Here is an 18,037-nt window from a genome sequence, read left to right as displayed (position 1 = left end):
AAAGAACTCACATGGGATGCAACTACCGAATATGCATTTATTTATTACTTTCCTTTTTCTTTTTTTTTTTCTATAGTGAAATACATGAGAGAAGCAACCCCCTATGTGAAAAAAGGCTCTCCTGTTTCAGAAATTGGGTGGGAGACACCTCCCCCAGAGTCTCCCCGCTTGGGTTGTACCTCTGCTGACCCCCTGTCGCAGCTTTCACTCTCCATCCACAGAGACAAGAAGACAATACCACTCAAGATGTGCTACGTGACACGCAACATGACAGTGTCGGACCCCGAAAACAGGTGAGCAAAGGATTTGCCCAGGGCTGGAATTTTACCTTTGCCTTGAATTGTTGCTGATCTTTTCAGCAGTGGGGTTGGTGAGGAGGAGCTGGCTGTGGGATCTGGTCACACACAGCAACCCAGTGAGGGCCAAGCAAGGACCAGTTTGGGAAGGGCGGGTGGTGGTGTCTGGGTTCAGCTTTTGGGTTGTGTTAGAGAAACTCTTCAGTGTGGTAATCCAACATTTTTATTAGAAATAGAATCACAGGAGTTTATTTTCATCCTGATTAAGTGTCTGCTTTTGAAGGAAAAGACACTGTACACGCTAATTGGTTACATCTTCCGGACTGGCCTAATCTAATTCCATTAAATTGCATTTTCTTTTCTTTTAATTTTAAATGAATATTATTTTAAGAGTGGCCTGTTTTGTCCATTCAGTTCTGGGCATTAAAGTCAAGAATAGGAGAAAAGTTCCACTTACAACACATTAATGGGAAATTTCTGTGACTTCTTGATTTTTTTTCATAATGTTAAAAATAGGATGAGCTTTTAATAGCCCTTATTTATAACATATGTGGAACAGCTGCACCACAGCAGCACACTCTCTGATCCCTGCTCTAACAGCTGCTAGTAAAAAAGGGACCAGTCAAGTCAGTAATACAGGCTGAGTCTTCCATCCAAATAATGGCCTTTTTGTTTTTCTGCAGTGTGCTGCCTTGCCCAGAAGCTGGGTGCAATGCCTTTGATTCTCAGCACTTATGTATAGGCATAAAAAAAAGTTACATTTTTATTTGCAGAGAAGGATAAGGAGAAGAGGGGAGAGCAGAAGGGGGTTTGGGGAGGACGGGTTCCCCTGTAATCTCTTGCACTGCAATTCAGAAACTTTATCAGTAGCTGTGTAATTTTCCTTCTTTGTTTTTTTTATATTTGTCTGACCTTCTTTTAAGGGTTCTCTTTCCCCCCCTCCATGCTCTATTATTTAGTATTGCTTAACTTTGCTTCTGCTCTTCATCTCACCAAGTGATTACCACCATAGTCAGAGATAGCCGACCATTACAGAAGTGCAACTGTAAAACAACAATTACACTAGCAGTCCTTCTCAAGTTTAAATCAAGATGGTCCTTGATATCAGCCACTTTTTTTTTTTTTTTCCACATTTATCTGTGTGGTTTAACATGCTGAGGTTTGACAGTTCTGTCACTAGCTTGAGAGTTTGTCGTTCTCTCTGCCATGGTGTGTATTTTTAAAATACCGATGCAGGTCAAACATTGTTTGAATCAGCACAATGTAACAATGCTTTACACATTGGCTTCATTCTTTCAGCATTTCCCCCCTCCCCTTTTGTTTTTTCTTTTTGGACTGTATTTTAGTTCCCAGCTTCTGTCACTCTCCTGGTCCTCAGTTTTGTTTGAAGGCTGGGAGGACTGATTCAGAGGGACACACACTCATTGCTCGTGATACTCCTGCGATGGAGATGACTTTTTCAAAGTGTGCTACAAATGTATGTGTTCTTAGGTGTTACTAGGAAGTAACGCGTGGGAGAGTCATATTGCTTATTATCATGGTTTAAATTTTGTGTGGCTGTCATTTCCTGTGGAAAGAGTGACTTCTGATTTTTACTGTAGTCCAACACAGTGCGTGTACAGTCTAAGCTGGATTTTTCCATCCAAGCATATAGTACCTCACCACCGTGCTAGCTGCAGTGTAATAGTAGCATCCCATTGATTCGCATCTTTACCTATTTCAGTTTTTTTTAGCAATTCTGAATACTGATTTCCCAGTATTGCTATAATAATGCAGTGACCCTTTCCCACTGGAGTGTATCCCAAGATAGTAATCTGATTCCACAAAAATAATTTGATCTTTGTTCACAGCAGAGCCCAAACCATGTCCTTACATGCTTATGACACTTCTGTTTTATAACCCAGTGACCTGACACACATAGATCTTATAACTGATGGTGTCACTTTGCTGGATGGTTTTAGAATAACATGCTGGCAGGCTGCCAAAGCATATCCTGGCAATAAAAGGGCTCCTTTGGACTATAGCTGAGCTAATTTTTGTCTAAGATCAAGCATGGACATAGAAAGTATGAGGTTTTCTGAGCAGATGTTTCTCCAATGCAGGCTGGAGGCCATGTCACAGCAGCCTTGTAGGACCAGGCTGAACTGGTTCAATGTTCAGCATGGGAAGATACCTATGTTAAAAGACCCAGGAAGAAATACCTGATTGTTGGCACTGAAACATCTCCATTTCTTGGAAAGCTGGGGTGAATGTAGATTTAGCAGGCACAGAGGAAGTTACACATCTGGTTTTCCCACTAGAGCTGGTAGCCCTGCATAGGACTTCTGCTTCTCCCTGAAGACTGGCCCCAGTTGAGAGATTGCTAAGTCTGTGTCTGCTCCCAGATGGTTTTTGTGAGCTGGTTATTTCAGAGCAGGAGTGAAGTCTGGTGCTTTTAGAGCCAGTGGTTCTCAGATGTCTGCTTCACCTAACCTTCCTGTGGGCTCATTCTAAAGGAGATAGGGAATTGTCTTCCCTGTTACCTGATTTAAAAAGTTGTAAGATACCAAGGAGAAGATCCTTAACACAAACCAATGGCAAACTTAGTGTGTAGGAAAATTTTTTTAATAGTACAAATATGGCAACAGGAAGAATGATGCAGAACATCTTAGTGGCATCCATGTCATTCTCCTCTAGACACAGGGGCCGTTGTTATATTTTAGGCTGAAAGAAACTGGGTTAAAATAATCACTACTTAAATCTGTTTTTTGCCTGCATTTTCACTGGTAAGTGTCCTTATTGGTGGCAGTATTAAAGGTTAATGTCAGACCTCACAAAGGAGCATCCGCTCCCAGTGAAGGTACTTCTGGGAACGGTCACAGATAGTTATACCAATAAGCAGTAAATCTTACTGCAGTATAAAAAGCTTTTCATCAATTTCTGGTGATGATATTAAGGAACAGGAGGGGGGGGGGGGGAAAGGGAAATAGATCTCTGAGGTGAAATTTGTTCTGTTGTTGCTTTTAAAGTCTTGGGGCATAATACAAAGGTACTTCTGTACACATCACAGGAGGCATGACGTTCCTGGTAGGAATGAGGCTGTGCTGTGCAGACTGAAAACACTTTCTCATTTGCTTTTGAAATCACCCTAAAATCCTGCTTGCACTTCATTCAGCCAAACCCAGGAAGTGTGGGCCTGATACTGCCAGCACTTAGTGTGCACAGATCACATTTTTCCAGTGACAGGAAGTGTGATTCTTAGAGGAAACTTCAGCAGGGATCCAGTCTTAGGAATCATGTTAGTCGCCATACCTGCTGGCAGGATTTGGCCCTCTGATTGATTGTAAAGGTTTGCTTTGGGTTTGAAGCTGGGAAAAATGAGCCAAGGGCAGCTTCCCAGCAGCGTGGTGCCAGCTGCATGCAGTGGCAGCACCACAGCAAGTACAGGTGCAGTTCATAGACTTCATACCAAGGACACACGGAGAACTTCCCATATCTATTGTCCATTTCAGGGTTGAACTGAGAATTACAGTCAGAAGATAAAATCACAGAATCATAGAATCAATTAGGTTGGAAAAGACGTCTAAGATCATCAAGTCCAACTCTAAACCTGATACTGCCAAGACTACCAGTAAACCATGTCCCTAAGTGCTACATCTACATGTCTTTTAAGTACCTTCAGGGATGGTGACTCCACCACTTCCCTGAGCAGCCTGTTCAATGATTGTTAAACCCTTTCAGTAAAGAAATTTTTCCTAATATCCAATCTAAACTTCCCCTGATGCAACTTGTGGCCATTTCCTCTTGTCCATCACTTGGGAGAAGAGACCGACCCCCCACCTCACAACAACCTCCTTTCATGTAGTTGCAGAGAGCAATAAGGTCTCCCCTCAGCCTCCTTTTCTCCAGGCTGAACAACCCCAGTTCCCTCAGCCGTTCCTCATAAGACTTGTGCTCTAGACCCCTCACCAGCTTCATTGCCCTTCTCTGGACTCGCTCTAGCATCTCAAAATTCACCAGGTATGTTTTAAAGGTGGTAGAAGAACTGGGTGGAATCCTGGGCTCTGTGCACTGAACTGTGGCTGGGAATTGCCAGAGCTTCCTGGGATGACAGTGGGGTGTGAGCCAGACTGAAACCTGCTTACTCCAAACGCACCTATGGACTTAAGCTGCTTCATTACTTTGATTAATTTATATTTTTTTTTTGCATTGGGAAGTACTGATTCACTGAAAAAAAAGAATTTGCAATATTTATTGTGAAGCTGTCACTCCCCAAATTGATTCTTTTTGCACACATTCTTTTTAAAATGTTTTTCTTGCATTGTATAATAACACATCAGTGATGCACAGTAACAGGGTCAGTGAGGCTTAACGTTTTGTGTAGTAATTCGTGTGACATCAATGGAGAAGCTATGTAAGCACGAAATGTTCCTGTGTGATTTTAAAATGAAATTTCAAAATCTTAAATTTTGACCAAACTCTCATGAATTTGGATTTATTTAATTTTGTTACAATAAGGCATAAAAAGGAAAGTTGAAACTTCTTTAAAATAAAAACTGAGTTTCAACCGGATTTAATAGGACATAGTAAAAACCAGTCCTTGTGCCAAAAATCTTGAGCCATGAATTCTGATAACAAACAGAAGTTAGCAGAAGAGTGTGAAGATGAAATAAAAAGACAAGCATCTTTAGAAGTCAGGGAGCTGTGACACTAATATAGGACAGCACTATCCAAAAATGGACTTCTGAATGTTTTTCTGATGTATTTTCAGCTGTGAGGCTGATTATTTATAAATGTGATGTCTGGACTACTAGTAGAAACTCCATGCCTTTTCGGTAAAACTCTTCAAAAAATGACCGTGTGTAGTTTGGAACCTGCCAGCACTCCCAGTTTCACTGTTGATCCAAACCACAGCTATTTTATTTTAAAAGGACTATGAGACCTGACGTGTTCAGACTTGACGTTAGGAAGCATTTCTTTACCAAGAGGCTGGTCAAACACTGGAACAGGCCTCCTAGAGAGGTGGTCGATGCCCGAAGCCTGTCAGTGTTTAAGAGGCATTTGGACAATGCTCTTAACAACATGCTTTAAATTTTGGTCAGCCCTGAAGTGATCAGGCAGTTGGACTAGATGATCATTGCAGGTCCCTTTCAGCTGAAGTATTCTGTTGAAATATTCTATTGAAATATTCTATTCTATAGAAGGAATGACAGACATTTAGCTCCTGCACCTTTTCAAGCTCATGCTGGGTGACCGATAGGGCAGGGAGGCAAGTATTAGGCAGTGCAGAAGAGTCTGGACGTCTTGTTGATGAAAGCGTGGGCTGGGTCATGCCTCTGCCCTGCCTGTTTCCTGCTTGGTAAACAGGACCATACTTTGATGTTGCCAGGCACAAGAAGCCACTGGTATGCAAAGCAAAGGCTGGATTCTCCTTGAAGAGCAGTGTGGTTTAGTTGTGTAGCTTTGCAGTCCAGGTTTTTTCCCCACTGATGAGGGAGCGGATCCTCTGAGTCGCATACCTGGTGTGGGGCTTGCAAAGGACAGGGCACTATGCCATGGAGGGTGTGCCCGTGGTACCGAGAAGGAGTTACGGCTGCTCTTGTGGTGCGTAGGTCCCATTTGTGTTGCTTTTTGCCTCTTGCCTGTTAAGAGGTAGTTTGAAAAGACTGGGCTCAGCCAATGACACTGGCACAGGTGGAGTGTGGTACTGGGCAAAGGCTGAGCCCTAGACCCAGGCCTAAGGAGGTGAGGGACCATTTCCGTTGCCGTGCTGTCACTACTGCACCACGCTGGAGCTGCATTGGCCCTGGGTGGACATCAGTGGTTCTGTGGGGCTTCCTGGGGAGGCAGAAATCTTCCCTTCCTAATGGACAGTACAGATTTAGCAGGACTGGCCTCAAGTTTAGGAAACTTGGGTCTTTTCTCTGTTACCATGTGTTGTGTGTGGGTAAAAGAAAGAGAAAGGACTTATGTATGCATGGGGGATGCAAAAAAGATAAAGATACTATAATGGGTGCATTACCAGTATTAAAAATCCCTCTCTAAACCTCCCCAAGGAATTTGTGCCTTGTTCCTTGTGCTGTTATTGAGCTGTCTCTGGTTGTAGACAAAATCTCTGTGAAATGGAGAGTTCGTACTTAATTTGCAGTGTTGTTGTGAGCTACAGCTTGAAATCCTTGGATGAAAGGCATATAGCACTTAATTATCATTATTGGTACAGACATGTTTTGCTATTTGAATATCAATAAGTCCTTTGAAGAAGTCATTGAGCCTGCTAGAGTCAAAGTCCTGATTTATATCAATAATTTTTGTTACTGTGGTTTGTTTTTTTTTTCCTGGTGGGCTGTGTTTATTATCTGTTTAGATTACTGTTAAATGAGGGAAGAAATCAACAATCCCAACATTAAAGTAAAGCAACTTGAAAGGACGTAGTTCAAATCCCAAAAAGAACAAAAATGCCGATAATCGGAGGAAACTGGTTGACTCTCCCCTCACCCTTAAACCACCCTGTTGTGCTAGGCTATCGCAGTGTGCATGGTCTGTTATAGATGGATGTTCTGCCACTGCGAATCCCTTTACATCCTTGCCCACAAAGTGTAGTGAATTTAAGATCAAGGCGAATGTGTGGTTTTAACCTTAGCTCCCAACTATTTTACTGTTATGGATCCAAATCCTCCTTTTGTGTAATGTTGGATGTTTCTTGTTTGTTTATAGTACTGTAACTGCTAGTCTGCCCCCAGAATCTGCTCTTTCCTGGAAGGGATGAATAAGTAGGCGGCACTTGAGATTTATCTACCTTCTTTCTTCTCAAGCTGAGAGAAGTTAGGTGATTTAGTTAAAAAGGCATTTACAGCATTCCCTTCAATACCCTGAGGGTAGGAGAGGGAAGAAGTTGGAGTGTGGGCAGAAGGGGGAGAGGAGAGGAGTGGTGGGATGGATGAATGGCCAGGCAATGTCCCCTCTAAGCTGCATGGCTGTGGGACCCTCCTTGGTAGCCAGGGTCAATGCATTCAGGGCAGGGGTTGTCAGGTGAGAGACCTGGAACATTGCATTTCTTCTCTTATAACAGAATTTTGGGGCAAATCATTAACTGCTAGAATTAATAATTGGTTCATGCTGGGCTGTCTGATAGTCCTCTATTATCTACATCATCTGCTTTTCAGGCAGCTCTGCAATCGCTGGTGTATTTTGGAAGCTGCAATCATCTATCTTGCTAAAGGGCAGTTTTCCAACCCTGTAGGAACTGGAGCTCTGAAGCCTCTAAGCAGAAAGTGTGAATTTTTTATTTTGGGTTTTTTTTTTTTCATTATTAGGAATGCTTATTTTCAGTCTTTTGTGAAAATCCCCAACAGCCAAGAAGGTCATCAGTCTGGGTTATATGAATTTATGTCTTAGCCTCAGTTTCTTCTCAGCCTTCTTGGAAGGTCACTGAGATCAGACACCTCTGTAGGACTACTCCTTCTGTAAAGAGGAGCATTTTGGTCTCTCTTGAGTCAAATCATCAGCTAAGCTTTTTGGAACAAAAAAAAACTTCACCAAACAACCCAAAGGCCATTTTCTGCAGAGCAATCTCAAGAGTGTTCATTTACACAAACTAGGTTGAACTTTGGATGTTCAAAAACCTGTTTTTATTTAGTTCAGGTTTAATTTTTGTTCTGTTAAATCATGTTAAAATAACTTCTAATGTCCTAAGGACCTGCTGTAGTCTCTGGGTGACAGTTTGAGAAGTGAATTGCGGGGGGAATGTGCCAGGATTTGGGGACACAGTGGAAACTGCTGAGTTTTTCTGCAGGTTATTTGAGATACTAGTGTAGAACTGGATAGTTACGGCAAGTTGTGACTGACCTTCAATCTGTGCATGTCCTGGTGAATCTGGGATTAGTCATGTCATTCTTGAAAAACAAGTCATGTCTTTTCCCCTGATGTAATGACATGGGGCTTTCTTCCCTCCCCATCCTTCTGGGGTGGACAGGCGAGCTCCTGGTGTCCTTCCTGTCTCCGGCACAAATCAAATGGGAATGGGCAAAGCTCCTGCACATGCTTCTCAAAAAAAGTGTCTGTGCATGCATGCAGATATGTGAGTGCAAATAAAACTTTGTGTGTGTGTCTATGTGTGAATGGGACCAAATGTGACCTGAGAGGAATGAAATGTGTCACAGTGTGTGGGTGGCAAGGAAGGATGTGTGTGGTGTGGAGGTGGCAGTAACCGAGGTTGGCAGAAAGCTTTCAGCTGGATTTTTGATTAACAAAATTTTAACTGAAGTATTTCTTTTTTGCGAAAATATTTAAATAATGAGTTGATGGAGAAGAAGAAGATATGCTGGTGGGGTTTTGTGTTGTATTTTGGGGTTCTTTTCAGCCACTGCTTCAGTTAGGGGAGAAAAAGTCAAAGTATTTTCATTTTTCCAACTAGCTTAAACTGTAGAGGATTGAGCTGACGAATGGAAATAAGAGCAAAGTAATTGGAAATGAATCGGGGAAGGGGGAACAAGAAGAAGAAACTGCCTTGAGAAATGCATGGAGAGGAGGGAGGAGAACAAATTACAAAAAGGTGATGGAGAAAGAAGCCAACCACCAAAGGGAAGCGATGAACCAGGAGAGTGAAAGCTGAAGCAGACTTTACTTAATGAACATTTTTACAAAAAAAAAAAGAGAAAAATCAAAGCACTGTGGAGATGGAGGAAGACAAATGCTCCAAGAAATGTGTTGCAGACTAAAGGGAGAGTGGTGTGAGTGCTGCAGGGCAGGACAGAGGAGGGCAAACAGTTAATCATGTTCTATGTGAGTCTGTATGTAAAGGTATGCAAGTGCTGACCTCCAAGCTGCCCCTAAATAATATTGGAGATCAATTTTAACACCCCTGAGATGTGCCAAACAAAACAAGTTGATATGCAAGGGTTTCAGTTTCCTGCCATGCTCCTTGTCCCCACAGTCTTTGTGTTATGGCTTGGAGCCAGTGACAACCTAGAGACCCTTTTTCCTGCCTGGCTGTTGTTCTGTGCTCGGTGCTGGGCTTTTCCCTCCCTTATCAGCAGATCTGCAAATTGGATTTCAGTCTTACAGCTCCAATCTGGCCTGACCTGCTGTTAATCAACAAGCAGGATTTTCAGCTGATGTATTCGAAGCTTCTTTCTCCTGCACCTTCTGTAGTCACTTAAATTGCAACAAATTGCACATTACAGCCACAGCAGGAGCCTCGGGTGATGGGTTACCAACGTAGGTGTCCCAGATCAGTGTTGGTAGATGCTGAGGTTGGGCTTTAGTGCATAAGTTGGATGCACAGACTTTGCTGTTTTAATACTCTGTGGTCACTTCCAGCTTTTGCATGCTTTTCTGCTGATGGAAATTCCAGTTTTCCTGTAGTAGGAATCAGGGAGAGTTACACTTAAGTTTTTATTTGTTCTCATAGCTTACATAAAGCTTTTCCATTGATCTCAGACTCTGTTAAATGGGAAGATACGTTTACTGCCAGTAGTGAAGGTGCCAGGAGGTGACCCATGCCAGCCGCCTCTGAAGAGACCACATCATCTCTGGGAGATTGGCTGCCAGGTGGTGCCCTCTCTGCAGCACTCAGAGGCCAATAATTGATCCAGAGGGAATGTGTGGGTCTGTTGTCATGGTTGGTGAACAGTGTGGCTTCTGTTTTGCTTCACTTGGCAACTAATTGGTGATCCCTGGGAATTCCCTGATCGTGTAAGCTATAAAATGGGCGTATAAAATAATGAGATATTCAGACAGATACTGCTAGGTGAGGTGGACCTGCTGTTTGTCTCTTCCAGGGAGCGTTTGTCCCTTGACAGGTCATCTGTAAGACAGAGCTGATCTATCAGCAGCCCTGCTCATTGGTCCTCTTTTCCTATTATTCCATGCTCGTGGATCATGTCCCCTTCTTTCCTGTAGGTCCTACTACATACAGTTCTGCCTACCAGCAGCAACAACAACAGTGGAGTTCTTTCTCAGAAGATACCTAATTCTTCTCCAAGTCTTTTATTTTTGCAGGAGCATGGGACTCTCTACCCTTGTCTCAATTTGAACGTGTCACTTACCATTATTACCAGCTACAGTCAGGTGCTCTTCGCTTAGCCCAGACGCAGCTCCAGCTGCAGAAGGTTTGCTTTGCTGCAGAAGGTGATTTGAGGTTGGCTGTAGCTTTGCTAGGGGTGCAGCTTTTGTGGCCAAAACAATTAATTTTTTTTTTCCTAGCATTAATACACTTTCCCTCTTGCTGTGAAAGATTTGCTTTAGGGAGCTGTGGTCAATGTATTGACTGCTCCAATCACATCTTCTGGTCTTTAAGTTTTGGGCAGCGTCTTTTAAAGGTTAAATCAAATTCCTACCATGCCTCTGAAATCATTCCCTTCCCCCCCCCAGGTAACTGACTCAACTGCTCCTTGAAACAGCAGCACTTTTGCCATTGTTTGATGCTGAATCCACTGTGAAGAGGGCTGGACTGTGTATTCCTGCATTACAAATATTCAGCACTATTACAACCAGAATATAAAAGAAAAATTCAAGAAGGAAAAAGATAAGAGGTCTTTTGGGCAATGCAGGGAAAGAATTCTGCTTCTTTGTTAAGTGTCCACAGACATTTAAAAATTATTACATGTCTTTTGTAGTTGTTCTGGGTAGAGAAGGCAGCGTGTGATGTGCTCTGCAGATTGGTCAGCATCAGCACACCACGGTGTGAGCAAGTCTGTCGCAGAACCAAATCCTTTCCTTACTTGCATGTGGCGCGACTCTGCTGATACCCCTTCTATTAAAGCCCAGCTGGTGGCAAATAGAAATGAAATCAACTGTGACAGCTCGTTAGTGACATGTACACCCTCTGTTTGGACATCAGTCTAGTCCAGCTCCCAAGAAACAAGTAACTATATCATTTTTACCACCATAAGTTGAAAGTCAGCAAATAATTGTTAATACAGCGGGTACCTGACAGTGAGGAGTCTGAGAGACTTTTACATAGAAAAATTCCACTTGATTACCAAATAGCACTGGCTTGGTAAAATTGCTTTCACCTCTGTTTAGGTGCATCAAATGAAGGTAGCTCTTCAGTGTATGCTGGGGAATTCATTGCAAGCCTAAAGTCTCTCTATGAAATATTTTCCTTGCAGACTAAACCCAAAGTTTCCACTGCTTAATTTTAATGTATTTTGTCCCTGGCACATCTCCTGATGCTGCATGTAGAATTGAAAAAGAACCTTGGCAGGGTTTTTTACTTATTTTATAACAAAACCTACAACTATTTAAATGTAATCACTGATTGTGTTCCTCTAAACCACCCTTATGCTGGAAAGGCTCCTGTGTTTGTACGCTCAGAAATCAACAAAATTACTTACCACAGTTTCATGTGCAGACAGCGATGGAGGAGATGGAATGAGCAGCTTGGCCCTTGCCTCCTTTTTAAGTGTGCAATCAGTGACAGAGTGTTTTGTTCCTGGCTATGCCGGTGCAAAATCAAAGTAACATGATGGACTCAAGTAGCTCTGGCTCCAGCTTATCATTAACTTCAAGGGATTTACTCCCACTTTAATCAGTGACTGAATGCATAATCTGACCCGAGAAAAGGCAGAAAGTGTAAATCAGTGCCCGATTTGGTCCTGAGCCAATGCTGGTGGGAGAAGTTCTTTCAAGAGATTTGCTAAAAGGTATTTCTCAGATAATGAACACTCCTACAGAAAGAGGCCTTATCAAATGTGGAATGAGTATGGTCTATCAAACATTTGATTTCAGCTTCTTCTGATCCTCTGTAAAGTAAAGGCTCTGGATGATGCAGCAAGGGAGGGAATTTTTGCCTCTCACATGCAAGGTTATGGTATTTGGAGGCTTCGGGTTTTGTGTCACCCCTGTGTTCTGCAGGTGGAGAAGGGGATGCTGGAAACACTCCTTGGCTCAGTGGGACTCTTTGAGGAGGAGAGAGAAAATTACTCTTTTATTATAAGGTTTGCCAAATGATCTCTGAGAAAATGTGATATCATTCATATGCATTGCCAAGCTGGAGAGATGCCGCACATCTTGGCAGCCATCTAGAGCTAACATATAATTCCTTTGGGTTGGTATGGGCTTTATCAGAAGCAGCTCCATATGCAGTATTTACATAACTGTGGTGGAGTGTGAGAATAAACACAGCTGTGGCATTGCCCTAAATATTTCAATTCGGTGGGGAATTAAAGGAACTTTATCACTGAACTGCAGATAAACAGAAGTCAGTAAGTGGTGGTCAGTTTAGCCAAGGAACAAATCAAAGCTACAATGGCTGGACTGCTGGAAACATTTAAGTGTTTTAGTGTTGGAGTTTACTAAGGTCAGTGGTATTTTTTTTGCTTTTCAAAAAATATGGAAATGCCATCAGTCAGCTGTTATACAAAAAGCATCATCCAAATGGACGGATGAATCAAAGTAGCGTAGGCTGAAAGGCATAAAAGGGAAGAGTTTATAGGGATGCAGGGCTTTTCAGCACATGATGCAGTTGGAGCCCATGGGTTTCCAGGAAGATTCTAAGTTTCCGTTAGTATCTTCATCCCAACTGACTGCGGAGATGGAAGTCCTGGATCTTGAGCAGAAATCTGTAAGCCCGGTTTCCTAAAGATAGTTTAGTGCCCAGATCTTATAGAACTTTAGTGCCCAGGTCAGTAGCAGAGTCCAGGCAGTTGAACACTTAGACATTTGTCCTTATGGTATGAATAAAAAAGGTGTCCTACCTAGCGGCTTGCACAGGAACAGTGCTTGCAGGTGTATTCCTCAGGCTGGAGCAGCGGATAAAAGGATTCAGTTTCAGACCCGTCAATGCAGCATTTATTCCCATTCTGAACTCACTTTTGAGAAGTGTAGCAGTATTGTCCAATCTTCCTGTCACTCAGCAAAGGGAATGAAGCAGACTTTCTGCAGTTGTTAGTGCATCACCATCAAACGTTGATGACTGACAAGCAGCCCCCAAAATAGCCCCATTAGAAGTCACCTCAGTCCCTCAGGATGATATTTTAACAGTGTTTTTTGCAAGCATGGCCCAGTATGTGTGTGCACATACATATGCTAGAATATATACATTGATATCACAGTAAAATGTGTATATACTAGAATATACATAGTTTAGAACCATTTAAACAGAATGGTTAAGAGCTAACTAAATATTCGTTATTTTAGAGGACAGAACTCTTGTAGAAATACTCAAATAGCCACCATCAAGGGAAATACACTTTGGTGAAGGCCCAAGTAGCAAAATACTTGTTTGTATGTTAATCCACTTGCTTTAAGTAAGAACTTAAGTGTATTCTAAATTGGAAGGAAGTGAGCTGCCATTTGGAAGCTCATTCAGTTCTAGATAATTTATTTTTAAACCAAAGCCTGCTACAACTGTAACTCAAAAAGAAATGAGACAAGTTTGCTGCTGTTTCTTTGCAACTGAAAAAGCAGCACATTCTTCTGTGTCTTTATAGTCCTTGTTCAACACTTTGTTTACTGCACGATACGTGGTTACTCTGGAGGTGGGAGTTCACTTATAGAAACCACACGCTTTGTAAAAAGCATTGTTTCACACAATCCGTACAGTGCATTAACATTTTTCAAAAACAGCACAATACCGCTGTGCTGTCCAAATATTTTTTTTCTCTTCAAAAGATGTAGTAAAATGGAAGTTACAGTGCAGAAAATACTCAGTTCTGCTCCTGGCTTGTTCCCTGCCTCATCTGGGTTATGCACCTTTCCACTTTTTGGGTGGTGGAACAGGGATGCTGTCACTGACCTCATTTGTAAAATGCTGTGAGATCTCCTGCCAAAAAGTGCTCTGTAAGTATTAAGCAATGTTTCACCAATTACCACAATATACTTTGAAAATCCAAGCCTGTATAGTTTGTTTCCATTGATAGCTGCTTACAGGAACAAGTTCAAACTCAAGTTCATCCGGCAGCCGGGTAGCTGTGTTTCTCATGGAAAGACAGACCAGGGTGTGGTAGTAACCATCATTAGACAGAAATGGCTAAATCATAACCGTCAGGGAGATGGCTTTTTTTCACAGCTCAGAAAAAATGAGTGTCATTGGGGACATGCCTAAGTACAAACATATTTTTCTTATTCACCAGACCTGCATCACCTGACACGGAATTTTCTTTTCAGTACCTGAGGTTGAATCCTCAGTGCATCCTGGAGCAGCTAAATAAGAGCCTTTATTTTCAGACGGTGCTGAGCTCCAGCAGCTTTACTGAGGGAACATGTGTTATGTTGCCTCAGTGCTTTCTGAAAAATCAACCCACTTTTTAAGCTATCCAAACAGTGATTTAGGACCCTGAACAGTTTAGCTGCTGAGTTTGGAAAATCATGACCTTTTCTATCTTTAGAGCAGTGTCTACATGGAGAGCTCCCCTTCCCAAAATGGACAAACACGAGGTCAGCGGTCCTCGCTCTCCCAGCCGCAGAGAGCAGTGCAGATCAAGTCACCTTCTGTTCTGGATTCTGCTCTGGTTTAACCAATTAATTAAAATCTCTTAATTGTTAGTTAAGCTCCAAATTGCAGGATTTTGTAATTGCATAACAAATATTTGTATTACAGTACTGTCTTGAACCTCAACCTGAATAAATTCCATTGAACTAATTACTTTTCTGCTACAGAAAGGAGTCGTCGTGTGTCCCAGAGATCAGGCAACAACACACAGGACAGAAGTACGTGCTTAGGCTCAGATTCCAGGTCAAATTCGTTTGGGTAATGTTCAGGGGCAATCGCTGTATGTGTATAATGAAAAAGCACAACTGTGATACAGAGTTGAGGGATGGGCAATGACCAGGGCTTGGTTTTATAATCACTACATAAAGATAAACCAGACTACTACTTAGTGGGTTATTTAACAAATGTTCAAGTAAAAGTGGCCCACAAAGTTATAAAGAGCACACAAAGCCCCAGCAGTAACTAATAACTTCACTGAGAACAGAGCTGAAATAGCTGTAGCTGCCTCTCAAAGCATTTTTATTGTTATTAGCAAAGGTGTTGGCACAGGTCCCATAACCACGATGGACAGGATTCATTTTCTTGAAAACTGTTCATCTGTGCTTTTCAAACCACAGTGGTGGAGTGGAAGCCCACAGGGTGGTCTAGTAAGCATGTGTTTTGGGAAAAAAAAAACAAAACACATCTCTATCCAGAGGAGTTTGGAAAACTATAGAAGAAGCCTGCCAGCAGCAATCATACGGTTGCGGTTAGCACTTCCTTGCTGCTGCTGTTAGCAGGATCTAAATGGAGCATTGAGAACGTTGGTAACTCCTGGAGAAGGCCAATTGCGGAGGGCTTCTGGTTGATGCTTAGTGGTGTCACTGAAACCACAGTGCAATCCTAAGAGAACTCCTCCATTTGGGTTGAGGGTGGTTTTCATTTAGCTCTGTGTGTGTGTGTAAAATAAACACCTTGAGAAACTCTGGGTGTGCTGTGATTTCCAGCTAAAGGCGGCAGCAACTTATCCCAGCTTCTCTGCAGTCATATCACGGGCAGTTCTGGGTGGTTGCCGTGTCAGTGAATGTTAATGGGGAAATGCTCATCTTGCCTTTATATTTGAAACTCATATTGACATGCTAGATATGGGGTTGCATCAGCATTGGCAAATCCCTTTCTCAAGGATTTTACCATAATGTCAGTACAGACCTGGCTTCAGTTAAGATGATCCTACTGTATTCAAGTGTTGTAAAGGTAAGTTTTTAGTGCTAGGTCTTGATATTAGTATCCTTCTTTTTAACTCATTGCTAACACTAAGCGAGGTGATAAATTTAGCTGCCTAAAGATATCTGAGTGAACATAATGTTCCCCCCCCCCCCCCCTTTTTCTAGACTGATTGAAGTTCATTCACCTGATGCCAAGCACACCGTGGTGCTCAGGAGTAAGGATTCGGCTACAGCCCAGGCCTGGTTCAATGCCATCCACTCCAGTGTCAATGAGCTCATCCCCAGGGTGATTGCAGAGGTCAGAGACCAGCTCGGAAAAACAGGGATTGCTGGAAGTCGAGAGATTAGGCACCTAGGCTGGCTTGCAGAAAAGGTAATGAAAACATTCTTACTTTCATTTTTAAGCACTCTCTTTTTTGCTTATTCTTTCTTCCTGAATTCAGCCTCTTCTGGAAGTGAAGAGGCTAAATGAGGTTCTGGGGTTTGATTTGGCTTTCCATGGAGACCTTTCTTTCCTTGATGTGCCAATTTGTGTGCTTTGAAAAAAAAGAAAAAACAACACCAAAAACTAGAAGGTCCCCTGCGCCTTTGCTTCTGTATGACAATTAGCAAAGACTTTCCTGGGAAATGAAAAGTCTCATGATCTATCAAGGCATGGGACATGAGTCACAAAAACTGACACCAGCCTTGAGCTCCCCTGCTGTTATGTCTCCTGTTCATGTATATGAGATGTCACCTTCCCACTCCCAGCCTGGGAAGTAACCAGTTACTTGGTCCTTGATCCACCCCTCTGCTGTGCCTGTCCCCAAGAGCTGGGCATGGTCTGGAGCATGAGGTGGCGTCTCTACTGTGCCTGGGAGCTTGTTCTCTAGTTGTAACCTTGCATTTGAGCTGATCTGCGTAAAAGGCCAAGCTTGCAATTGCAACTCTTACCCCATGTCTTGCACAGTTTGAGTCTAAAAGTAATTTACCCCACAGGGGAAAGCTGGTGTTAGTTGGAAAGTAGTTTGGGATCTATTGACCTTTGGAAAGCCAACCCAGGAATGCATAGGGATGGTACTGGTTTCAAATCAGTAGTCTCAGAATTTGTTTTAGGCACTGTACCTACTGCTAAGTGTGGATTTGCTATGGTACAATGTTAGAATTGTGCCTAGAAATACCTCCCATTCAGATGTTGCCTGGGTGGCTGTTCAGAGCATCTTTGCCTCTCCAGCTGAGGTGTGTGGAAAAATGGCCGCTATGTACACACTGCCCTTTCAACCGCTGCATCCAGCACAGGTGTGGAAAGTTGACTGTGACTGCCCTGAAAAAAATACCGTATGTTTTAGCTCTATCTGGAATTTTGTAGATGAAAATACGCCAGCCACGGGTACAGGTGCCATATTTCTACCTAGCTTGCTCTAAGAAGGCATAACATTAATTCTTAGCAAAGCATGAGTCAGTCCACACCACTTGTAGGGAGGCAAAAATTGCAAAACCTTTCAGGCAGATTTGGTATGTTTTGCTGTCCCTCTGCCTCCATGGCTTAGTGCTGTAGAAAATGTAAAAACTGGGTGGAATAATTTGAGGTTAAAACACCAAAGCATTGGTAAGTAAATTTTAACAGTATTAAACTGTACAGGCGTGAGATCTTTAATCTTCTTGTCCCTTTTGCATCCTTTTCTATAAACATATGAAAACCTGAATATAAGAGGCTTTTTCTATTGCAAAACACTGTCCTCTGAAGGGGTAACTGCTCTGTAGCAGATCATGTAGACTTTATATGTAAAATAATCACAGGTTATTTTAAGCAGACCCATGGAACGCTTCTGGTTTATGAATTTCCTCTCCTTACAGTTAATACACAATATTCCACTCACATGCTTCTTTCTTCTCATTTTTTTTTTTGCCTTATGGACTGAGATTTTATTTCATGCTGCTTGTTATGGACAGCAGATTCAAGATCCTGATGAATTTAGTGGTGAAACTTGTGTTTCCTTTAATAGGGCTAGGCTGTGGCTCTGTGCATGTTCCAGTGTATTTACAGCGGCTGTCATCAAGAATTAGCCTTGAAAGATTTGCATGACGTTGTTAACCAATAGTCAACATGTTTTTTTCACTAAACTAACCATACAGAGCTGTGC

The 18,037-nt window shown here is 42.4% G+C and overlaps 1 protein-coding gene across 1 annotated transcript in view; it reads left to right on the top strand.

Annotated features, from left to right (window-relative positions):
* Positions 1–18,037, top strand: part of SNTB1 (syntrophin beta 1) — a 115,800-nt gene that overhangs the window by 58,415 nt on the left and 39,348 nt on the right. The window contains exons 2-3 of the mRNA XM_074145009.1: positions 77–293; positions 16,080–16,287. Coding sequence (XP_074001110.1) covers positions 77–293; positions 16,080–16,287 — 425 coding nt within the window. The remainder of the gene's footprint in view (positions 1–76; positions 294–16,079; positions 16,288–18,037) is intronic.

The sequence above is a fragment of the Numenius arquata genome, chromosome 3 (assembly GCF_964106895.1).
Source record: "Numenius arquata chromosome 3, bNumArq3.hap1.1, whole genome shotgun sequence".
In the NCBI taxonomy this organism is placed as follows: Eukaryota; Metazoa; Chordata; class Aves; order Charadriiformes; family Scolopacidae; genus Numenius; species Numenius arquata.
Note: the sequence above shows the minus strand (reverse complement) of the source record. Positions and strands in the feature narration are given on the sequence as shown.